Here is a 26,450-nt window from a genome sequence, read left to right as displayed (position 1 = left end):
TTATGTCCTCTGGTGCACGCCAGTATATTTGGTCCCCTCTTTTTTATAATTTTTGTTAATAAAATTTCCAGTTGTTTCAATAACGCAAATTTTCATTTGTATGCTGATGATTTAAAGATATACTACGTAATTTCAAGTACAGCAGACTCTATATTTTTTTGTTTTAGCAGAATAAAGTTACATTTCGTACTAAGTGCGAAATCGATTTCGTAATTTACCTCTATTTTATGGAGCGAAATCTTGGCGAGCAGATTCTCTATACAAATGATATTGTAACAATTAGATTTCTCTGTTCATAGGTCATATGTCAACGGGGCAACAGCTTAGGAAACCAACAACCAGAGAACCATTAAAAACATGCAACCGAGATAGATATAGCCACATGCATGTAAAGCATAGCTGATAAGAGGAATCCACTTTTGTCCGTCCAACTATTAATTAATTTTTCTGTACAATGCATAGCCGCGTAAAAATTTGATAAAATTTGTAAAAGATAAAATTTATTTTGCAGTTAATCATTTTATCTCTGTAGACCAACATGGTTTAACGAAAGTTAGATCAAAAGTAGATCAAATCTTGCAGTTTGCAAAATAAAATTCAAGTTGGCACTGACACAGACTTTTCATAAGGTTAATCCCACGGTTTAATCGCCTCTTGGAATGCTAATGTTGACAGTGCTTCATGTATTTCTTGTATTATGTCCTCTGGTGTACGCCAGGGAAGTATACTTGGTCCCTTCTTTTTTATAACTTTTGTTAATAAAATGTCCAGTTGTTTCAATAACGCAAATTTTCATTTGTATGCTGATGATTTAAAGATATACTCCGTGATTTCAAGTACAGCAGACTCTATATTTTTTTTTTTTTTTTTTACTTTTTTGTTTTAGCAGAATAAAGTTACATTTCGTACTAAGTGCGAAATCGATTTCGTAATTTACCTCTATTTTATGGAGCGAAATCTTGGCGAGCAGATTCTCTATACAAATGATACTGTAACAATTAGATTTCTCTGTTCATAGGTCATAGGTCAACGGGGCAACAGCTTAGGAAACCAACAACCAGAGAACCATTAAAAACATGCAACCGAGATAGATATAGCCACATGCATGTAAAGCATAGCTGATAAGAGGAATCTATTTAACCACTTTTGTCCGTCCAACTAATAATTAATTTTTCTGTACAATGCATAGCCGCGTAAAAATTGTGACATTTTATGAAAACTTACGGTATCTCACATATAAATGATTTAATGTTGTCTTCCAATGCGTTAATTGAAGCAGGCTTGTCTGAATAGGCATGAGCTTTAACATAACCCCACAAAAAATAATCTAAAGGCGTTATATCGCACGATCTGGGTGGCCAATTGACAGGTCCCGAACGTGAAATAAAATGTTCACCGAACTCGCCTCTCAACAAGTCCATTGTTACGCGTGCTGTGTGGCATGTGGCACCGTCTTGTTGAAACCACATGTCATGCAAGTCAAGCACTTGCATTTTGGGCAAAAAAAAGTTGGATATTATTTCACGGTAGCGCTCACCATTCACAGTTACGTTACGATTCGCAGTATCTTTGAAGAAGTACGGTCCAATGATACCTCCAGCCCATAAAACGCACCAAATTGTAACCGTTTCTGGAAACATTGGTAGCTCTTGCAATTCTTCTGGCTGATCTTTACTCCAAAATCGACAATTCTGCTTATTTACGTACCCATTGATCCAAAACTGAGCTTCGTCGCTGAAGACAATTTTTCAATAAAAAAGTGGATCTTCGGCCAACTTTTCAAGAGCCCATTCACCAAAAATTCTGCGTTGCGGTAGGTCGTTCGGCTTCAATTCTTGCACCAGCTGAATTTTGAAAGGTTTCACATCTAAATCCTTTCGCAAAATTTTCCACGTTGTTGAGTAACAGAGGCCCAATTGCTGTGAACGGCAACGAATCGATAATTGATGGTCATCACTAACACTGGCCGATATAGCTGCGATATTTTCTTCAGTTCGCACTCAATTTAGTCACAATAGCTCGAATAGACACTTCAGTGGGTCGATTAAACTGACCATAAAATGGAAGAAGCGCGCGATAAACTTTCTTAACAGAACACGCATTTTTATAATGAAATTCAATGATTTGCAAGCGTTGTTCGTTTGTAAGACGATTCATGGTTAAATTATAGATCAAACTGAAGATGTTTGACAGTGAAACAAAACAGGAAACGTGTGTCAGCTGTTTAAACCAACTGTTTAAAAAGATAATAGCTAAAAAATCACCCGTTATTAGAGTGCAATGTGGTTTTCGAATAGTGATGGCGAAAGCCATAGAAGTTCAGTTTCCAAAATGATTGCCCACCTGTGCTCACTCATAAGAAACATTTTATACAGGTGGTTGTAGGCGGGCATAGGAAACTAAAGTTCTATGAGTATACCCACCAAAAAAGTCGTAACTGCTGCCATACCTATGATATTGTCTTGGGTTTGCGCTACAATATGGCCACATATATAATTTAGTTCGAGCAGGTAGTAAACCGTATAATTTTTAAAGGTTGATACATGCTAAGCTCTTTCTGGATTGTCTTGATTTCATTGAAAAATTTACATAAATACCTGCATGCACATTCACACAGATATATAATCCTTTTCAATTTGTGCGACTTGATCGGCCCTCAGAAATTATTAAGCAACACTGTTTTAAAATAACTGGCAATAAATCTTAAGGGACAAGTTAATGAGTCTAAGTTTAAGATGTTACAACACCTGCTAATTATTTGAGAATCTAATCCCAATCCCTTGCCCTTATAACTGTCCCCTTCAACTTTAAAAACGCAATTCCGTTTCATTCCTTGCAAGTAGGAATTTCCGTCACGATTGGAGCGCCTACAACTGTGCAAGTTACTACTCGTACAACGAACATGTTCAGTTGCTGCGACATGCTTTTTTTTTTGTTTTTGCTACAGCAGCAGCAACAACTCGTTGATTTGCATATTTTGATAAAATTTTCAAATTTATGTGCGGATATGCTGCCTTATTTGCCAATTTTCGACGATCTCATGTTTGTGGCAACAGACTACATACAACTTACATACATGCATGCAACAAAAGTCGCCTTGCATACCATTACTACAACTACAATTTTGCTCCCGTTGCCGTATGGTTGTGCTGCCACAAATCTTAGACTTTTGGCACATGCAGATCGCATACCAAAAGCCTTGCATATTTATGATATGTTGCAGCCACAGGCAGTATAGTTGCTACCAACAACAATGTTGTTATCGTTGCGCGCTATCGCAGTTGTCGTTCCTGCAGTTGCTTTGATGGAACAGCGACATGTGTCCGCCTAAAGTGCCGTAACAATCAGTCGCGGCGCCGCACCACCAACGCAACGCAGTAAGCCAGCGGTTGATAAGTCAATGATGGTGGTGGTAGCCAACAACAAGAATAATGCATTGCAATGAATTGTAGCGAGGAAAAGGCGCTTTAGCAACACTTTCACTTCACCAGCAGCAAAAAAATGGAAACATTCGACAACAACATAGGCAACAGTCTTAATGAATAAACAAACAAACAAAGAAACTATTGTACTCGTAACAGGAGCATTTTCAATACATTTGCGCGCAGCGGCATTTTGCTCGTCTGCTGCGGGCTCTAAGTGTGTTGGCGGCAATTTTTTTATAATTGCATTTTCCGCTGTTTTACAAGCGTTTGAAATTTAAGAGTTTCTTTTTTCGGTATTTGCAAAAATCAGCGCATTGACTTTTTTTTTGCTGTTGTTATAATTTGACGCTGGTACATTAAAATGTTGAGCGCACGCGTTGCTTGTTGTAGCAGCAACAATAATGCTGCAACCTTTTTTGCTATGCTGCTACAATATTTGAGTGTATGTTTTTCCAACAAGCTTTCATTGTCACTTCGCATGTTGTTGTTAATTTTATAGTTTGACATTAAAAGAAAAATTGTTCATAAATATATTACATCATCAGTACATACATACATTGCATGTGGCTGGTGGCATGTTGCACATGGCTTGCGCCGTTTTCGCAAGCCTGCTTTATTTACCGTTATGTGGTGCATTCTGGTTTTTTATTTCGATTTTCAAAGCGTAGTCATTTGGCTGCAACAACTTGCAGCTGCAACAGCGTGCCAAGTGTCCTGTCTTACATTTTTTCTCCATTCAGGTTGACACAAATTTCTGCCACATAAATGCTTTGTGAGAAATTTGACATATTTTTCATATTTTTTGGTTGGGGATTTCATTATTACAAAATCCCTCCATTATCCAACAAAGAGTATCTATGTATTGTTGTCTTAATATAAAAAGGTTCTAACTTATATTTTGAAAGAAAATACTGTATCCAAATTTAAGCAGAACTGGAATAAGTTTAGTATTACCTTTTTTTTAACCTTGAATTTTTCTTGACTCTCATTGTACTAAAATGCAATAATAGATACTTTTCTGAAGGTGTATTTAGAATTTATACGTCAGAATTCGTTTTGTTAAAAATATAGGTTCCTTTTCCTCCAATTCATTGAGTTCGTATTTAACACCAGATAGGTAAATTTTACAAGCTCATTTTAACCAAAGGAACCATATTGCGGCTGTCGTAGCCGAATGCGCTGGTGCGTGACTACTATTCGGAAGTGCGTAGTCTCGAATCTCCGTGCATAGAACATCAGTTTTTTCTAACAGCGGTCGCCCCTCGACAGGCAATGGCAAACCTACGAGTTCATTTCTGCCATGAAAAAGCTCCTCATAAAAAGCTTTGCAGTCGACTTAAAACAGTTTTTCTTTGATAAAGGCGAAATGCAACCACATAATGGATTTCTTTTCTAGTAAACGCCAGCAAGCTTTCAGGAATTAAACAAAATACTCAACTACCAGGCAAATCATTAATTTCTTTTTAGGTACTTAAAATAATCGCAAACCCCAATAAAAAGTGCAAGTGAAGCGTTGCTCTTCTGCCTCGACTAGATTGTACTTCACCGAAACTTCATAGAGTTCATCGTTCCAATGTCCAAAATAGCAACTTTGTCTCGAACCATCCAAGAGCCACATCATTCCATGTCTAGGCTTTACCGTAAAGGTTTCTGCGCCGTATAGAAAGACAAACATGATAAGAGATTCGGAAAGAACTTTGCCCTTCAATTCAAAACTGGCTGCATCCCTTAAACTCGTAAATTCCAACCAACAGACATCAATTTCATAACCATATTTTGCATGAGAATAGATGCAAGCAATTTCTCATAAGCGGTCTAAGCGGCCTAATTTCTACCTCGCTAAGTCGATTAATCGAGCGTCAACTCCTTCCAGACGAATGAGAGTTCGAACTCTACCTTTTCTCTATGAATTCCACAATTGTTGTTGTATTGCACAATTTTCACATATGTTTGCGCCTATCTTCTTTTTTCGTAAAAACATCTTTCCGGTCTGCAACTCGTGGTAAGGTTTCCACACTGCTCGTTCTATGCTTGATCGTTGAGTGGCCAAGTAGGCAGCATCCTTTCTATAAATATGCCTATATTGCTCACCTGGGTGAAAATAATCTGTTAGAGTTAAGTGTGCTTGAATTGCAAACTTGTTGTTGTTGTTTTTGTATGTAGTGTTGCACTTTGTTGTTGATTGTTGAAATCAAACAAAAAATAACAAAATCTTCACGTAGCCCAACATAAACTCCTCGAGTGGCTCTGCTGCCAGTAGCTCTCATGGTGTACCAATAAATAGCGCGAGTTATGTCTGTGGCTTGTCTGCATAAGCCCAACTTTCTACGTGATACCTAATGAATAACAAATCCCTTGTGAATTTTCATCGGTACAAGACGGTAATTTTGCTTGCTTTCCGAACCGATTAACTAGAAATGATCGCTTATCGCTGAAGATTGCTTATCCCGAACATTTGACGAACAAAACACTGATTTCCATAATACATTTTAACAACTTCGAAGCGTTATTGGATGGCTTAGCATTTCATGGTACATGTCAAGATTTTCGCTTTAGATTGTAAGAGTTCGTTCTTCTAGAAACACGCAGCTATGAAATTTCGTTGCAAAAAAACAATCAATCAGAATTAATTTTGAAGCGATTAGTTTTTTTGAGGTTAAATTTCCTAACCGAGTTGTATTTGCGGATCTGCACCTTATTGTCTTTACACGTTCTTTGCTGGAAGCTTTACTCAAAATAATCATAATCATGTGACCGGTTGACACTATTCTGCACCTTACCGGATATTTGTAAATTTTGCGAGTGCAATTTATTTTGTTTGCTGATACTAAAAGGGTCGTACAGAATAAATATGTTGAATTATACTTAAATTGCAGGCGCGAGGCAATAATTTAAATGAAAACGAAGTAACTCCAAAGACTGATTTTCTAATGAAATAAACTCATTAAAAACGTCATGGAAAAACTGCTATTCCGAAGCGGTATAAAACTGTAGATACCTCCATTTGAAGGACAACAAAAATTAGAAAAAAAGCTCGGCCGAACACCAAACAAAATACTTACGTACTTTTGTGCCAATTACATATTTATAACGCAACCTAAGTACCGATTTAAGACCTTGGCGAACGATATTTTGTAATTAATTGGCCCTTCAGAAGCCACCTAGCTCAGTTTCGCATAGCCATGTTTACAATTGTGTTTGCATTTACCGCATACCGATAACTTGTTTAGGGCCGTCTGCTTTTCTTTGTACATAAATAATAATTAATTTTCAAAATCGAGCTACACAGAGGGACTGAAGGGAAAAAAGCACTTGGATAGGGTGTTTTAAAAAGTTTTCAGGCTAGATTCAAACTTGCAAACTCTTTTAATGAATTTCAAACTCTTTTAATGAAAAAGTAACTCCCTTGAAATAATTCAGCATTTTCTGACTCACATTGAAACTACTAGAACTTTTACCACAAATCTTTTGATTTCTTGCTGTAATTTTATCTTTTTGTAAAACTAAACAAAAAGGTGTACAATTCTGCTTGAGATTTGATTCTTTTCGCTTATTATTAGATAAAAGACATGCTGACCCATTTACAAGCTGACTGTTACTATTGTATATGCAGCTAGAGGCTTTTGACCAATAAGTCTGGCTGCCACAACGATCATGACTGCATTTATTCAATTTGCTTTTATCTTACATCTACATACAAACACTGTGCATATGTACTCATTCGCACGAGCTGTTGTCTAAATAATTTGCTTCTACTTTTATTTACCTTTTTTCTCAATATTTCACCCACAACATACGTACATACATATAAGTATATAATAGCCAAGGACTACCAAAATCTAGATAATTCAGAGAACATATACCTATATTTTCATATACTTGTCTCATCAATAATAGCCAGTGAGTTTGCAGCACCTTTTCACGCTTTGTTAACCGAACTAAGTATGGAAGATAAGACGCTACAACTTTTTAGTATCCGTACAATGCAAAATTTTCCAAAAGTATTAATGGTCAGTGAAAAACTAGCAATTACTTCTTGACGAGGAGGGGTAAGCAAGCTGGCAATTTTGGGAGCATGAAAGCGCCAGAAAGACGTACAGATTTCACTCAACCCAACAGTGTGTTGTTAAGAAATTTAAATTTACAATTCATAAATTTCACACAAGAAGGTAGATAGCGATGGGTAAAGGAAAACACTTCAGGTATAAAAGAAGGCAAAATGAAATCGTGGGAGTTTCACAGATTTTCCAACTTGGCTAGAAACGTGAGCACAACAATGCTCGATGAAAACACAATATTAAGAGGTTCCATAACGCAATGGTACGCATGCGCTTCAACAGTGTTGAAAGCAAGTGGAGAAGGGGATGTGCGGATGCCTGATAGCAAGCGAGTGCGGGAGGTTAAGGTCAAGAGCCTAAAGCGCTTTTGCTTGCCATTACAAAGAGGCATACCTATACACATAACTACTCCACCACACACGTAAATGTGGTGTGTGCAAAAAGTGGGCAAAAGCCATTAAAGCAGCGCTCGCTGTCAATCAGCAGCAAACTGAGACTCGAATGGCAAGCACAAGCACAATAACAGCAAAAAATTTATATATACATATATAGTAAGTATAAGCACTAACAGCAAGTCGTCGAGTGTGCGCATAAGGAATCACTTGTAATTACAGGCGATGCGCTGTTCAATGGTGCGGACGAAAATGCCGAAAAGGCACACTTAAGAACCACTTCATATACCCTGCAGATAAATCCACTCGTACCGAATTTGTGCGTTTTAGATGAATTGAGCCTCAAAACTAGTCCCGCTGCTTCTCTGTTCCATATAAGAAACAGGCGATGTCTTAGAAAATATAAATTTCTCTCCCTTTTCGATAGCGCGAACTAGAACTTACTTACATCTGCACGTCGGTATCCTTTTTTCGATGGTACCGAACCAGTATAAAATTTGGTAGCGCGCATTGCAAAACAAAACCGGTGAATTAGGATTTTAGTAAAATGTCACATTTGAATTTACATGAACTTAATTATGGTATATTTATAAAATTCTAAGAGCCACATCATTTTCAAATTCGAAGGAGTTTTGTATAATATAGTGTCAATATTCGCAAGACACCTCGGTCGAAATTTCCGCTTCCACACACTCTGAAGACAGATATGACTACACATGCGACATGAGTAGCGAAGTGGTTTGAATAGGTTAATCACACTGGTGGTAAAGAAATTTGTTTTCTAATTTTTCTTTACTTTCCCTGCACACCCTTATGTTTTATATTTGTATATTTGACTCGTGTACTACATGCAAAAAAATTGTTTTAAAACCACGCGTATCTATATCTACAATTTTTGCTCAACTCTATTTATTTTGCCTGTTTTCTAACAGAAAGTTGCATATTCGAGCATATTCGAATGCGTAAATGTATTAAGGGGGTAGTATGGTTAATTCGGTGTAAAACAAGCATATTTTTCGAAATTTTTTTTGTCGACACAGTTGATTTATTCAAAATTTTAAAATTACTTCATTATAAAGTCATATTTAAAGAATATTGTGTGAAATTTTCATTGATTTTTATGAAGAAATGAGTTGGTGGCAGCGAATCTTCGCGGACGTCTCATAAAAAAGTTTTATTGCGGTGTCCCTCAGAACTCATTACTGGATCAACTAAAATCAAAAAACCAAATTGATTTCATCAGCTAATGAAGTTTCGCAGGTAACAACGTCGAATTTTTTTTTTTTTTTTTTTTTTAAATTTTTTAAAGCGCTTTGAAGTCAAAACACCGATTTTTCATAAAAAAAACTTGAAAACTTTGTTGTTTTAAAATATGACAAAATTATAAGTCATATTTCAGACTTCATTATAAAGTCATATTTAAAGAATATTGTGTGAAATTTTCATTGATTTTTATGAAGAAATGAGTTGGTGGCAGCGAATCTTCGCGGACGTCTCATAAAAAAGTTTTATTGCGGTGTCCCTCAGAACTCATTACTGGATCAACTAAAATCAAAAAACCAAATTGATTTCATCAGCTAATGAAGTTTCGCAGGTAACAACGTCGAATTTTTTTTTTTTTTTTTTTTTTAATTTTTTAAAGCGCTTTGAAGTCAAAACACCGATTTTTCATAAAAAAAAATTGAAAACTTTGTTGTTTTAAAATATGACAAAATTTAAAAAAAAAAAAACTCGACGTCATTACCTCGTGAATAAAGTAAAGAAACAAAAAAACCAAATTTGAAAAGAATCGGTGCAGTAGATATGAATCTACAGTGGACACCGACCGTAAAAAAGGCAAGTGTGAGAAAAACGCGTTTAAAGATTTTCGGCAGCGTGAAATCCGGTTGGAGAGGTAGATACTTAATCCTTTGTGTCTTTGTCAATTTTACTCTAATGCACTTCAAACTTTCACACAATAATCTTAAGATGTTATAGAATAATTTAAAAAAAAAAAAAAAAAAATGAAAAAAAACAAAAATACCATACTACCCCCTTAAAGCAAAATTGCCAATGGCAGTATTATAATCAAGGCAAAATAATAAACGAAACAAAATTTAGTAAATAAACGGGCAATAGTTTTGTAAAATGACGCATATTAATATGAATTTTGTACCGCACTTTCTGCTTAGTTGTTGGTCATGTTGCCTTAAGATATGGAAAAATGTAATATAGCAGTAAAGTTGTATACAACAATTTGTGCGTTTCTTTGATTCACGCAGGAAAAACTATTGATTTACTAGATACACCAATTACTCGAGGCAATGGGGCTCTTAAGCGCTCAGGAAGTTAATTTTAGAAATGAAAAGATGGTTTTGGGGAATCAAATATCATTTAAAAATACTGCTTAAATCCGAAAAATAGTAGTTTGTGGCAGTGATGCCGCAGTTTTGTGGAGACCTAGCGCAAGTTCAATGTTTAATAGTACACCCTTTCTGGATGTTTGGCCAAGCTCCTCCTCCTATTTGTGGTGTGTGTCTTGATGTTGTTCCACAAATGGAGGGACCTACAGTTTTAAGCCGACTCCGAACGGAGCTGACTGCGAAATATTATATATGTATATATGTATATTTAATAACATATATAGCGTTTTTCAATAGGTGCGCTTCAACTTTTTTCCGATAGTGAGGGCGAACGAAGCAATATTTTTTATTTTTCGCTTGTCATTTGTAAACTTCATTAGTATACATTTTATCATGGAACACTACACACTTGAGCAACGCTTGCAAATCATTGAATTTTATTATAAAAATGCGTGTTCTGTTAAGAAAGTTTAAAGTCGAAAAATTATCTTCAGTGTTGAAGCTCACTTTTGGCTCAATGGCTTTGTCAACAAGCAAAATATGCGTTACTGGGCAGAAAGCAATCCCCACGTGATTCATGAGGCACCGTTGCATCCCGAAAAAATCACTGTTTGGTGCGGTTTACATGCCGGCGGCGTAATTAGCCCATATTTTTTCGTTGACGAGAACGATCGCCACGTTACTGTGAATGGAAATCGATACCGCAACATGATAAACGATTATTTTTGGCCTCAATTTAATGGTATGGACTTAGACGACATGTGGTTTCAACAGGACGGGGCCACAAGCCACACAGCACACGCTACAATTGATTTGTTGAAGAGTAAGTTCGATGAGCGCATTATTTCCAGAAATGAACCGGTCGAATGGCCGCCGCGCTCGTGTGATTTGACGCCTCTAGACTATTTTCTTTGGGGTTATGAGTTAAGATCACATACTTGAAATTCATTGCGGAGGCAAATTCTCTTTTTCTCATGTCTCATTTTCATTGCTTAAAAGTAAACTTTAAAAGTTTAAAAGAAGCACCATTTTATGTCATCCTTCTCAACTTTACTCTTACCAAGGCGTAAAAAAATATTTTCTTCACTACCGCACATATTCAGGTGCATAACTAATTATGGGCATACAAGTATGTAAAAGTGTGTGCACATGTGTAAGTATCTATGTGTTTGGATCTACATTTTCTATACAAAATAAAAATTATGTAGATGAGTAAAATATTGTGTTTAACTTCCTTGTATACGTGTTTTCGGCATAAATACTTCCATAATGATTACCATATTATGTATAAATATATATGTAATTTGTGTGTTTAACGCCAGAGTATGTGTGTAATTAGAGAAACGCCCACAACTGGCACCTGCCGCCAGCAATTGACCGCTGACTTCAGGCACGATTAAGCGTTTTGATCATACCACCACAATCTGTAAGCTACACTACCACACGCACATATTGATATCAGAAGAGATACTGTGGTACTGACTGATACACGCAACTGTAAACAACTTATAACATCTCCTAATAACAACGAAAATGCGGAAATTTTCACAAAGCACACACGAATTCATTAACATAGAAAACACTTCGAAATACATACTTTCCTACAAATATATTATATACATTTATAACTGTGTAAATGATTGTCATTTGCTTACCTCCAGAAACTTCTGCATAAACTTGTATGCCCCACTCCTTTCAGCAAAGTTACATATTTTGAGCTTAGCCTATTGTAATATAGCGAGACTTGGCTTGGTTTCGTTGGAATTTTGCATACCGGCCTTTAATGTAAGACTTTTGGTAAAGCTTCCATTTAAAATTTGATTTCTAATCAATTGTGTTAGATAAAATGTTTCACACGTGATTTTGAATTCTTTAAACAATTTTGCTACGATTTTTCTGATGTCAATATATCAGGTATTTTTTAAGAGAACTTGAGAACTTAAAATATATATAATTTTGGAGCATACAGCCTATTTGGGTATTTGCCCAAGCTTCTTCTCCTACGAGGGGTGCCTTTTATATGTCGGGATTAGAGAAAAAAAACAAATTTTAATCATCGAAAATCACTTTATTGGTTTTCAAAATATTCTCCATGAAGATCTATATACTTTTGCATGCGTTTCAACCAATTGTCGAAGCACTCTTGCCACTCTGAATGAGGTACCTCCAAAACATACATTCTGAATGCCGCAACCGCTTCTTCAGGTGTCGAAAAACGTTGACCTCTTAGTTTGTTTTTTACGTACGGGAATAAAAAGAAGTCATTCGGTGCCAAGTCAAGACTATACGGCGGATGACCCATTAATTCGATGTTTTGGGTGCTCCAAAATGCAGTTATTTGAGCCGATGTGTGAGAGCTCGCATTGTCCTGGTGAAGAGTGATCCGTCTTTGGCGATTGGTTTTCCTAATTTTTGAAAGACAACTGGCAAACAAATGGTTGTGTACCACTCAGATTTGACTGTTCTGCGTTGTTCTTGTGGTACGGTTGCGACATGTCCAGTTCATGTCCAGGAAGTGCTTCGTGGGCGCACAATTTTTGTTGGATTTGGCTCATCTTGAAACACCCATACAGTCGACTGCTGTTTACTTTCGGGCTCATACGCGTAAATCCATAATTCATCACCTGTCACGATGTCATAGACGTGTTTCGAAGCCCCGCGATCGTATTTTTTGAGCATTTCTTCGACCAATCGACACGAGCCTTTTTTTGAGCGATTGACAAATTGTGTGGGATCCAACGCGAACAAATTTTTTTGACAGTCAAATGTTTATGCAATATTGAATGTATGCTGGTCCCACTAATGCCTAAGATTGTCTCAATCTCACGATAGGTCACATGACGATCTTGCAATATCAGTTCGCGCACAGCATCAATGGTTTTCGGAACAACAACTGATTTTCGACGACCTTCACGAAATTCGTCAAGATTCGGCAATGTTGCTGAGTTAATCCACGTCGAAAGTTGTAAAAAAATAATCGCACGAAAATGTTCACGATTTAATTCCATTCTTGCACCGAGATGAATCTTTTAAGTTACTGTAAACAACACAAATAGCGCTGGTATTTCAAAACGTTCTGAGTACGTAAAAGCCAAAAAATGTCAAACTTTGCGATACAGCTGTCAGTTGCCAGATTGCAAGACCAGGGTTGCCAAATCCCGAAATATGAAAGGCACCCCTCGTATTTGTGGCATGTGGAGGCTTGCCATTGCCTACCGAGCGGCGACCGCTATTAGAAAAAATATTTTTTTCATTTCTGTCACCAGATTCGAACCTACGTTCTCTCTGAATTCCGAATGGTAGTCACGCACCAACCTATTCGACTACGGCGGCCGATAATACAAAACAGAAATACTTTTAGAATGTATTTTGTATTTTTTAGTATAATCTGGTAGATAATTTCAAGGAATTTATTTTTTGAATATGATATCCGGCAGATGTTCGCCGCGACTACGAGTTACATGGTCCATTCGAACAGTCCAGTTTTTGACTACTTTTTCCAATAAATCTGCCCGTATGCCGTAAATGGTGGCTTGAACATTGCAATAAACCGATTGTTACGCGCGTTGTACAGCAAGTTGTGCCATCTTGTTGGAACCAAATGTCGTCGATGTTTACCTGATTAATTTTTGGGAAAAAAAATTTCAGTCAGCACTGCTCTATAGTGCTCGATATACACCAACGGCAGCTCCGTTCATGCATTTGTTAAATGGAAAATATTTTAAGAAAAAAATTCTAAAAAATCAACGAAATTTTTCAGCAACTTCAATTTTGTCATTTTTTGTTATTAAGCTATACAACTGCATCTTTTTAGGGATTTTAATTAAAATCGTAGAATTGGGAGAAACATTTTATGAAACTTTTCTAATACACTAGATCGTGGTTGAAAGAACCCCTGCTTAATTAAATTCTTTAATAGAATGAACACCAAATTGATTTTATAGAGTACTTTGTAACACATAATTTTTTTGAACAAACATTAATAATTGACAAAAGACATGTATAACGGCGTCAGAATATATCACAGTCTTTGACAAAGCTATCGAATTGGCCGTATGCTTTTGATAATATACTTGGCCTTCGAAATTTTAGAGGTGAAGCTGTAAGGAAATATCTCAAATGAAAAAGAGCCAAGACCCTTTTGAAAAACAAAATTTAATTATTAAATTATTTGAATTGAATATGTGTTATACGATATTTAAATAAAATTGGTTTGTTTAACGAATGAATTAACTTAGTGGATCTTTAAATTTCTGATCTGAGTATAATAAACTTAGAATGATAAATTACACAGTTCGACCATTCGAAGTCAAATTGTAAGAGTAACGGCTGCGACGTCATAGGGGTTCGGCAGCAGAATTGTGACCGCTCATTTCACCCGTATGCTTACGATCGTCCAATCAGTCATTACATAGATGATAAGATGCAAAACTCTCCCATTTTATATTAGAGCGTGCCCAGGAACTCGTTTGAGTACTTGGCAGAACTACCAATCTCTGGGCTTATAAACAGATGATGAATGGAATGACGAGCTGTCAGAAATAAGGTGTCAAAAATAACTATAGAAAATAGTTCGCTTTAACGTGATCAATGATCATATAAATATTATATTTTGCCGTAATTTATATTCAAATAAAAGGAAAACTAAAAAATGAGTTGGTAAATATTAAAGTTAGTACTAAGTTGATGTTTTAAGCTAATAAATTATATTTTCATACCGTTTTTTTTCAAGCAATAAAGTTTCAAGAAGTAGTTGGTTTGAGAATGCGCCGTGGCAATCAGTTTTTAACTTCCCAAGTCGGTCGTAAACAAAGCGCTATCTCATCCCCGTTTACCTCAGCAAATCAGATCAAATCCTTCAAGATCGCTGAATGCCGAATAGCTGTCTGATGTTGGCTACACCTTCTGAATTCTTTTCACTACATATGAACAAACTTTGAATGCGTGAACAGGTCTTGCCTGAATTAGTTGACTCTACCCATATTGTACTCTATATCATTTTTGTTAGGCAATACTTACTTACTTATGTGGCGCTACAACCGTGTCGGTTTTTGCCCACTCCAAAATAGCGCGCCAGCTGTTTCTGTCCTGCGTTCGCTAATGTCAGATAGAAATCTCGGGTGCTAACAGGTCTTTCGAACGGAGACGGGGTCTTCTTCTTCTTTGTTGAGGTACCGGTTTTTGGGTAGATTTGCCTTGCTGGAGCGTATACTTTCATACGGATGACATGGTCAATCCAGCGCAGCCACTGTATATGTACACGCTTAACTATGTCCATATTCATATATTGACGTGGAGGAGGCCAACGATTTTACGCAGAATTTATCTCTCAAAGTCTCCTAAAACTTTATCATCTGCTGCGAACATCGCCCATGCTTCTGCGCCATATAGCAGGACGGTAATTATGAGCATTTTGTAGAGTGTCAGTTTAGCCTTTCTCCGTTTGATCTCCAACCTGTTTGCTGTTATCTCTGATAATCTCAAGGTAGACAAAGTCGTTCACAACTTCGAATTATTGGTTGTCAACACTGACAAATTGTCGAAGACGCGAAGTTTCCCTGTGTGTTGAAAGCGGGTACTTTGTTTTGCTTTCATTCACGGCAATACCCACATTGCTTGCCTCTCTTCTAAGCTGGAGTATGGCGAGCACACAGCGTGGTTGGATTCACCCACAATGTCGAAATCATTGGCAGATGCTATTAGTATGGTGTAGTACCAGTGCGATTAGCTCAGCAGCGCAAAAGACAATAAGCTATACTTTAAAAAGAAAAATAGTCAAAATTGCGAAAAATGTTGAAGTGATAGTATTGTGTACAAAGTGTACGCCGCACAACATAACAAAGAATGTAGTTGTAAAATGTTTAGCTTTCGAATCAGTCTTTTTTATCAGGTCAGTCCATAAGTTCGCGCGTATTTTACCCATGATTTCGCTTTTGTACGATTTTTGCATACAAAAAATAGTTTTATGTCTCACTGCGCCACTAAGCCAGCTTAGATTCCTGCAATAGGTGTGAGAAATACCTATAACCTTTTGTGCAAACGAATGGGTAAAACAAGTCACATAGTCAATTGGCATTTAAACAAAGCGGCTTACGCTAATTAGTGAGCCTAAACCATTTATTTGTATCATCCAAGGCATTACCAACCCACCAGTGGTGGATTTAGTGAACGACGCTGCGGCTATAGGAAACATCGCCGCCTGGGCTCTCTTCAGCTGGAAAAAACTTTAAAGCTTAGGGTATTTTTTTTTTTTTATACAAATTTATGCTGCAATGTTTGTATTGCATTAAATAGTTATTTAAAGCTTTCGTTCGGAGTGAGGTCACTAAAGAAATACATGGTGGACTAACTTAAAAATATCTTTTTAAATTTACTATCCAAACAGTTAAAGCAAAGCTCATCAGTAGCTGCTGCAGAAGAGGCAAAAGTTGTAGAAGATATGGTATTTTGTTTATTTGCAATGAAATTACTGAAATTTTGTTTGACAATTTTAGAAAAGCTCGATTTTGTTTTACAATTTTGCGAACCTGAAGCAGGTCCGCCATTCAGGACCTGAAGATTTGAGAAAATAAATATTGGCGATTTGGAAAGGTTTGGGAAGAAGGGAAGAAACTATGCCAAGTGAAAGGTCATCTGAAAAAGAAAAATAAAAGAAATGTTTATGAAGTTATTTGAGTAATCGTTTTCAGCAAGTTCAATGCGGTAAGAAGTTTTCCTCTTAGAGTAGAATACCTGCAGGTATACCTCAAGGCTCTATTCACCGGTCTCTATGTACCAGCATGTTTGTGAATGACATTTTACACACATTGCTGTCAAAATACTATAACATACAAATATATCTTTCCAAACTAACTGGTAGTCTGAGGGTCCTCCTGATGAAGTGTATAAACGATAGCTTCAATAGCATTTACGAAGGAAAGAAAGTTGTATTGTATTTAAATCATCAAAAACGAAACCGGTATCCGATAGTATCCGATACAACCTAAGTGATTCTACACTAATTGTAGACATACATAGAAAATGAAACTGTTGTTAAAAACCTAGGACTTAAGAGTAGCAGGCTTGCATGTTTTGACCACTATGGGAAAAGTATATAACGATCTTAGACATTAATTACAGTAATCAGAGGTTATCACAGTAATTAGCTATGGAGAAGTGGTTTATGTAAGGATAGATTCTGGCTTCCGAAGGAAGTTACAGCTCGCCTTAATTTCTGCCGCTAGATATGTGTATTTAAAAAGAAAATATGGAAATATATAAAGCATCTCGAGAAATGTTCTGATCTGTGATCTCACCATATATCTAATTTTCGAAACGCTATATTTTTGCGCAAGTTGAAAAACTTGTGTACTCTGAACTATTTATTTACGAAATTAAAATTTGCTGTATTTTCCTGTACCTCTACCTGAGAATTTTAAAAGTCTAGAAGACCAAAATTTGAATAGTTTCCCTTACATGTATTCCTCAAAAAATCGTCAGTTCTTGAACGAGAATCTATTACATTATTCGAAGTTAGCGGACAGTTTGTATGTAGCTCGTACCGAACCTTTTGAAAATCATAAATGAGTTTCACCGACATTCCTTAATCAAAATTATATTCAATATTTTCATTTAACTGGCATTACATTGAAAATTCAGTGACAAACTCAATGAAATTGGATTCCGCTGATAAACCCAGTATTTATAAATTAAAGCGATTTTCAGATTACAGCACTTGGCGTACAAGAAAATGATGAACATGAAATTTCTTGCCCTCCACCACTGCAGCTAAAAATCTATCTATATATTTTAAGCAAAGAGGAATTACAAAATTATTCAATAAAGTTAATGGGCTCCGCAGGTGCACTCGACGAAAAAGTTAAATAATAAGAGGCTCATTACTATCGGGAGTCAATCACAAGAGTAAATCGCAGTCGGCAGTTGAGGTGGCAAACGTCGAATTGCAAACCAATCCAACTTGTAGCAGCTTCGTGGAGTTGAATACCATCCTATGATTACATTTCATTAATTCCATCAAATGCAAAAAATTCAAATAATGCAGGCGGTCAACTGCGAAATTCATTACTTTCTGTTTTGTTTTTTGTTTTTCGGTTTGTATTTATTTTTTACTTTACGGTTGCAGCTATCGAAACTTTTATTAACTTCTTCTGTTTGTTAGCTGTTGTGGAAAGCAAAAAGCCTTACACATAAATTTCGAAATATGTAAAACACCAAAAAAGCGGAAAATGCAAACATCTCTAAGGCATCTATCGAATTTTATCATATTAATATATTATTTTTTTCTTTTAAGCTTCGGACTCGAATATAAATTAACAATTCCTCAACGCTACACCACCATCCACACAAACCTTTTGAAGTTCGCTACATTTTTTAACATCGTACCAAATGTTTTTACCTCTTAAATGGTAATTTAACCCTCTAAGCGATTTGATTGACTTCAAAAATGCACGCCAGTCGTTTCTCTTTCTTTTGCGGGTAAATCGACACCAGTAAAGCCTATAAAGTTGTACGCTTAATATTTGCACACAAGCACGAAATGGGCAAACGTTCTACACCAAAGTTAATTAAGTACTACAAAATGTCATTAATTTCATTGCTTAACTTGGACAATGTCTCTCTTGAAAGTTGGACACAAATTTTCCCTTTTTGTGTTGGTCAAGTCATTTAATATGTATGAAAATTTGTACGTTTGTCGTCTATAAAGTCTTTGATTCAGTACAGTTATTTTGGCCAATTGTATAATCGGAGAATTATATAAATGGACCATGATATCATCATGCACCGTAGAAGAATTGAATTATGAAATTTGTTCAATTCACAAAAAGATTCTTAGATATACAGTGAAAGCTTCCATACACGGACGCTCTAATAAGCCGGCATCTCCTATAAACAGACACATTCTTTGGGGACGAACAACTTTTCCTTTTCGAAAATGCTCTCCCATGCACAGACTTTCTCGTAAAAGGAGGAAGACGTGCAAAAAATCGACCATGAGCGAATGCGACGCTCTAACAAGCGGCATCAAATTGAAGAAGCCACACTATAGAGTCGTGTCTATGCTCACAGAGTTGGTAATTGTTTTATACGAGTTTTGGTAATTTATAGTGGCTCCATTCCTAGCGGGCTTGATCATGATCAGGTAATGGGGGCTAGGAGCTCTACATCATCTCCATTATTTCGATTATTTTCACCATTACTCAGAGTTGATAAGGCGTCCCTCTATATTACAAGAAACATACACTTCATTGCGACGGCCTTGCATTAGCAAAGTGCAATTATAGCAGTATTTAGGACTATAAGATTGAAACCAATTTGCTGGCGTGTAAGATGACTCAGTTAAGTTAATTTCATTTTTACCTGTACCAAAGAGAAGTGAACTCTCTAAGTGGCGACTAAGATTTTTTTAGGGAGGAAGATCTATAATTTAATTTCAACTCATCGCTTATTTTCCTAAAATTCTGAGTATCTCTTTATTTACTCATTCCACCGTTTTGTGACAACGTACTTTTTAAATACGACATATTTTCCTTTTGGTTTTGCTTTCTTCTCACAGTCGTCGAAAAAAATGATTTTTACGTATGATTTAATTATGTTCTAAGAAAAGGGATTCCTAAATTATTGTAAAAACTGTTAACCCAAAATCGCCAACCCGCCTCATGACTTATGTGCATACATATAAATTACTGAAACTATTTTTACACAAAATGGGCCGAATAAGTATTGATGCAGGGGCCGAGATATTTAGAAAAATTATATATAATAGTTAAAGTCCGATTTATCAAATCATTGAGTTTTTGTTTTTGCATTCCCTAGACTTCTAGAAACTACAATGATTTGCCGATTTTTCTAACACTTATGTATGTGCTAACACCTATGTGCAATTAAGTATATCCTGAGGAACTTGAATAAGCTTTTCATATTGTTTAGGGAAAATAAAAATGTCTTGCTGGGCGGGGGCACGAATGATAGCTTATTTCAAATTATTAAGCTTCTGGCTAATAGACGACATGCCACACAAAAGCCTACACCAGCTAACATTCGATTATTTTTAAATGCAATTTTATTGTTTATATTGAAATTCGATCATTAAATCGATTACCTCGTTTGCGCTAAAAGGTTTTAATTACCAAAACAACGCATTTTGCTTCTACAACCACACCAAATACAAAGACAATTTTGTAATAGCCTGCAGTTAATTAAATTCTCATATTTGATTTACACCAAATGATTTCAGTCAGGCCAAAATCTAACTAATGCCACTTGTGGCACGAATTTGATCAAAAAGTAAAAACTAATTGCAACTCTAAATGGAAATTACAACTCGCCACCGATGGTTACTCGGTCACAGCACTCGAGTTTTATTAGTACATATGAATGTGGTACATCCGTAAATACACATACATATATTCATTTAGGATATTTGTGCCGTGGACTGACACGCAGGTTGAATTAAATTAGTCAAGTTTTTACTACACTTGTTCAACTTGTCAAAATGGCCTTTGTTTTAGTACTAACAATTAATGCGACAGTACAGAAATTAACCCATTCTAGCCGTTTTATCAACAAAGTATTTCTTCTCACACATTCTTATTAATCTCTGATTCCTGTTATTTCTTTCAGGTGACATCGATGACTGCATCGTAACACCGACTGTGCAAGGACAATTCACCCCATTGCCGGAGGCACTCTGTGATGTCATTATGGACCTTACAGCTGAAGGTCATTCGGCCACCATAGAAAATGTGCGCATTAAGCTGAGTATACGATTTCCGCACATGACACCTCCTGCAACCGAAGTAATATACGATACATTGGCGCAGTTGATGCAAGAGCAGAAAATATATCAGACCTCAAAAGGTTACTTCATTTTTACGCCGGAGTAAGTGTAGGAAATTTTAAATGGGTTTCTAACGAATTTAATTAATTATTCAAAATTAAATTAAATAAACACAAAAGTCCATAATTTTATTAGGGAGAACAAACATTCTGCTATGTACCAAACAATCTTTGCATATTTTTTTATGGTAACAGGTGGCGCTAAAGTAATCCTCCTATCAGAAAATGCTATAAATTTTGCGATTGGCCCCTAATGTCAGTTCTGTTTTGACATTTGTGTAGTAAACACATGCGAAATACACGTTAATAAAACAATGTTACGCTACACTGCTCCAGAACGCGGAATATTGCTGACTATTTAATATATTTGACCAATAATCGGTCGGTGACTTTGGCACAATCCATCCATAAGAAGGGCGATCCTGCAATTTGTGCCAATTACCGCGGGATTAGTCTTCTAAATATCGCCTATAAGGTTCTAGCGAGCGTATTGTGTGAAAGGCTGAAGCCCACCGTCAACCAACTGATTGGACCTTATCAGTGTGGCTTCAGACCTGGAAAGTCTACCATCGACCAAATATTCACAATACGCCAAATCTTGGAAAAGACCCACGAAAGGAGAATCGACACACACCATCTTTTCGTCGACTTCAAAGCTGCATTCGACAGTACGGAAAGGAGTTACCTGTATGCCGCGATGTCTGAATTTGGTATCCCCGCAAAACTAATACGGCTATGTAAGATGACGTTGCTCAACACCAACAGCGCCGTCAGAATTGGAAAGGACCTCTCCGAGCCGTTTGATACCAAACGAGGTTTCAGACAGGGTGACTCCCTGTCGTGTGACTTCTTTAACCTGATGTTGGAGAGCATCGTACGAGCCGCAGAACTTAATCGCTCAGGCACAATTTTTTATAAGAGCGTACAATTGCTGGCGTATGCCGATGATATTGACATCATCGGCCTTAACAACCGCGCTGTTAGTTCTGCCTTCTCCAAACTGGATAAAGAGGCAAAGCGAATGGGTCTGGTGGTGAACGAGGACAAAACGAAGTACCTCCTGTCTTCAAACAAACAGTCGGCGCACTTGCGTATCGGCACCCACGTCACTGTTGACAGTTATAATTTTGAGGTTGTAAAAGACTTCGTCTATTTAGGAACCAGCATTAACACCGATAACAATGTCAGCCTTGAAATCCAACGTAGAATCTCTCTTGCCAACAAGTGCTACTTTGGACTAAGTAGGCAATTGAGTAGTAAAGTCCTCTCTCGACGAACAAAACTAACACTCTACAAGACTCTCATCATGCCCGTCCTAACGTATGGCGCAGAAGCTTGGACGATGACAACATCCGATGAAGCGACGCTTGGAGTGTTCGAGAGAAAGATTCTGCGTAAGATTTTTGGACCTTTGCACGTTGGCAACGGCGAATATCGCAGACGATGGAACGATGAGCTGTATGAGCTTTACGACGACATAGACATAGCGCAGCGAATAAAGATCCAGCGGCTTCGTTGGCTGGGTCATGTCGTCCGAATGGATACAAACGCTCCGGCTTTGAAAGTATTCGATGCGGTACCAGCTGGTGGTAGCAGAGGAAGAGGAAGGCCTCCTCTGCGTTGGAAAGATCAGGTGGAGAAGGACTTGGCTTCACTTGGTGTGTCCAATTGGCGCCGGTTAGCACGAGAAAGAAACGACTGGCGCGCTTTGTTAAGCTCGGCCAAAATCGCGTAAGCGGTTATCGCGCCAATTAAGAAGAAGAAGAGAAGACTTTGGCACAACGTGAATTTCGTCGCAGATTTCCTCGGCGTCCAACGGCTACTTGTGAAACACTGCGACGTTTAGCCGCTCGCCTCGAAGAGACTGGCACAACACGAGATGCTGCCAGGCGTGGCAGACCCCGGATTAGCCGTTCTGCAGAGAATATTGCTGCTATAGCCGAGGATGTCATGGAAGCGCCGTCGATATCGACCAGACGACGTGCCACGCAAATGGGTATCAGTCGACGGTCTTTACAGCGAATTTTGGTACAAGATTTGAAGATGTTTCCGTACAAAGTCCAGACGGTGCATCAGCTGTTAGCTGCTGACCGCCAATCGCGTCTAACATACGCTCAAGCCATCCTTAATCGCCACCAAGAGGAAGATGATTTTTCATCAAAAATAATCATGAGTGATGAGGCCCATTTCCATCTTAGCGGGTACGTAAATAAGCAAAATTTACGCTTCTGGGGCACTGAAAATCCGCGTGTAACCCACGAAGAGCCATTGCACCCGCTCAAAGTCACTGTATGGTGTGCTGTTTTCGCTGGAGGAGTCATCGGACCTTTTTTCTTCGAAGACGTCGCGGGTCAAACGGTTACTGTGAATGGTGAGCGCTACAGAGCAATGATCAACGAGTTCTTTTTGCCGCAACTTGATGAATTAGGATTGGAAAACATGTGATTCCAACAGGACTGTGCAACGCCACACACTACACGTGCCACAACCGATATGCTGAAGGATGCATTTCCCGGGCGCCTAATCTCCCGTTTTGGCGATTTGCACTGGCCAGTAAGATCGCCTGATTTGACCGCTCCAGACTTCTTTTTGTGGGGCTTTTTGAAGTCGCGGGTTTATGTCATCAAGCCTCAGGCTCTTGCAGCTCTTAAAGACAGTATCCGTCAAGAATGTGAGGACCTATCGCCGGAAGTTTTGGCCAAAGTGATGGAAAATGCCATAAAAAGAGCTCAAATGGCAATCAACTGTGGCGGCGGCCATTTACATGACATCATATTCTCGACTTGATGTAAAAAAAATTAAAAGACCAAATAAAAATAATCCGAAGTTCTTCATTTTTTTTTTTTTAATTACAGCCAAAAAACATCGCAAGGTTACTTTTGCGCCACCTTGTATAAGCAAAGTTCAGACTTTTTTTTTGGAATATTTTGAATTTGTTTTTATGCGTTGCTTTTGTAAATATCGTTACATCAAAAAATACGTACTTCTATAGCTATTCATATGTATAGTCGAAACATTTTTTGGTTCACCGTAAATTAAAAAATGTAGGTTCAGTTGGTCCGACGGCGCGTCTTTAAACAAAGCTTCGTCGAAGAAAAGCTGTGCAGCCGCCATTTTGTTAAAACTAAATTTCCATCCGACCTTCTGATACTATACCTTTCATTGTCTATGAGCTTTTTGATTCCAAACAGTAATAGCCCAACAGAATTACGTTTTATTAAAATGTGCGCGTGTATATGCAAGTCGAGTTTGGTCCGGCCCGAATTTAGTCTTTCTTACTTGCTTATGCATATAAGCGTATTAAATACTTTAGAAAAACTAATCTGTATAAGACTTTTTCCGTATTTTAATATATCAAATTGTCCCGCTGAAAAAAAAAAACCAAAGTATGCTGTTAATATCCGACGCTACAGTGGCTTAAGTCCTTTATTGCTTCTAAACTAAACTTTCCCCATTTTCTTTTAGACGTCGCCGTAGCCGTTCACGACCGCGTGCCATACGCAACGGTTATCAGGACTTTGAAGAAACCGACGAAATACCTCAGGAGGCGCGAACCATGCTTATGACCAATGCGGAGGCGCTTCATTCATTGTACGGCGAAATCTCCACCGAACGCGATGGTGATCTAACACATCAATGCATACAAACCAACTTGGCCGATGTTATTTGCGGCGGTAAGGAATTGCACAAAATATTCCCATCCTTTATTGCATTACGTTTACTTTGTAGGTAATCCAAATGATAAAATACTTTATCCGCGCGCTGCTAAGAGACGTAGCGCCTCATTTCCAACACCTCGCAGCCTAGAGAGGAGGCACAGTTTGCGTTTGTTTGGCTCCTCAAAACGGCTACAGCGGTGCGCCTCAACACGAAGTCTCTCAAAGACATATGCACAAACTTTAGCCACTGACAGTAGCAGCTCGGAGTACCAAAGCACAGATTCTTCGTCACCAAGTAAGTAAGATAAAAAAATTGAAATTATCGAAATTCGATAGAAACTCGCAGTTCGGGTGATCAAAGAGCTACTTCTGTAAAAATGTTTTACATATTTACATATACATATGTGTGTATAGTATACATAGATTCGAATTAGTTCTATCGTAGGTTACGTATGTTATTCTATGTACATACGTAGCTGGGCGCCCAAAAACTTCAAACACAGCACAAACCTCAAAAAATGCAAGAATACAGCATTCCGCAAATCAAATTGGCTAACATAGGATTTTTGCAACGCTTACAAATCACGCTATTCAAATCTCGTGTTGGCTGAAGTGACAATGTTACTCATACTACGCAGTTTGTAGATTGAGAGGAGTATACCTACAATCCGCATACCAAGAGGAAGGCGTATGATAGTACCCTCTCTCGCTAACTTCTCTGCTGCTTGGCTATCAGAATAAATATAAACTTCTCTAAAGGTAGTTGTCACATTTTTGCCTAACCAGAGCGCTACGTCCTTAATGGCTAGAATTTCAGCCTGAAATACGCTACAGCGATTAGGAAGACGAGCCGAAACGCTTACTTTTAGCTTCTTGCAGTCAGAGCCAACTTTATCGTCAAGCTTTGAGCCACCAGTAAAGAACCGTAATCAGTTTTTCCGATCAGGTATATTGTCAATCCACTCACCTCTAGCCGGAAGTCTAGAGCTAAATAACTTAATAAAATATGGTTCATTCAAATAATATAACAGTTAACAGGTTTAGTTGCACGCAGACAAAGTGTTTTAACCAAGAGTTCAACACTAAATCGCGCCATTGATAAGTTGCGGCAAACCGAGCAGCAATGTTACCTGCATTCTGGTCAACCAAGTCTAGTGGAAGTAAGAAGAAAAGAGTTCAGACCATCAGAGGCTGTGGTTCTAAGAACGTCGCTGATACATATAGTATGTATAAGCGCCATACGTTGAAATTCTGAAGCCTGTTCTTAGTCGTAGTCTTGTCGAGACACGTCCACCAGACTATAATTCCGTAAAGGAGGATAGGGCTGATAACGGTGCTATACAGCCAGTATAAAGAGTAATTATACCTAAATAATTGGCGCCATCTTCTGCTTCTAGCCTTACACCATTCAATGATAACCTCACAAATTGTGGAATATCCTCCGAAGCAGCACTAATTCTGCTTTCTAAGTTTTCATACCCATTCCGCTATTCTAAGCCATCGCTAGAATATGTGCCACATGTGGCAACAACTATGTCATTTGCGTAAGCAATCACTATACTTACTTAAAAAATTCAGAATTATGGTGTAATATAAATTTGCCTACAGAATTTCAATACCTTGAATAATAATTTTACATTATTTTGTTTTTAGAGAATTTTTAAAAATCAGAATGGGCCATAATAAAGGAATTTAGGCTGTTTATAATTTATTTTGTTGCTCATTTTTTCCAGAATTT

General features: G+C 37.5%; 1 protein-coding gene across 4 annotated transcripts in view; it reads left to right on the top strand.

Moving 5' to 3' along the window:
* The window catches only part of LOC128859955 (uncharacterized), a 451,250-nt gene that overhangs the window by 418,294 nt on the left and 6,506 nt on the right, over positions 1–26,450 (top strand). For all 4 annotated transcript variants that reach the window (XM_054097133.1, XM_054097132.1, XM_054097131.1 and 1 more), the window contains 3 exons: positions 20,838–21,096; positions 24,519–24,727; positions 24,783–25,007. In XM_054097133.1, coding sequence (XP_053953108.1) covers positions 20,838–21,096; positions 24,519–24,727; positions 24,783–25,007 — 693 coding nt within the window. The remainder of the gene's footprint in view (positions 1–20,837; positions 21,097–24,518; positions 24,728–24,782; positions 25,008–26,450) is intronic.

The sequence above is a fragment of the Anastrepha ludens genome, chromosome 4, assembly GCF_028408465.1.
Source record: "Anastrepha ludens isolate Willacy chromosome 4, idAnaLude1.1, whole genome shotgun sequence".
NCBI classification, from domain to species: Eukaryota; Metazoa; Arthropoda; class Insecta; order Diptera; family Tephritidae; genus Anastrepha; species Anastrepha ludens.
The sequence above is the reverse complement of the archived record's forward strand: the minus strand, read 5'-3'. Positions and strand labels throughout refer to the sequence as shown.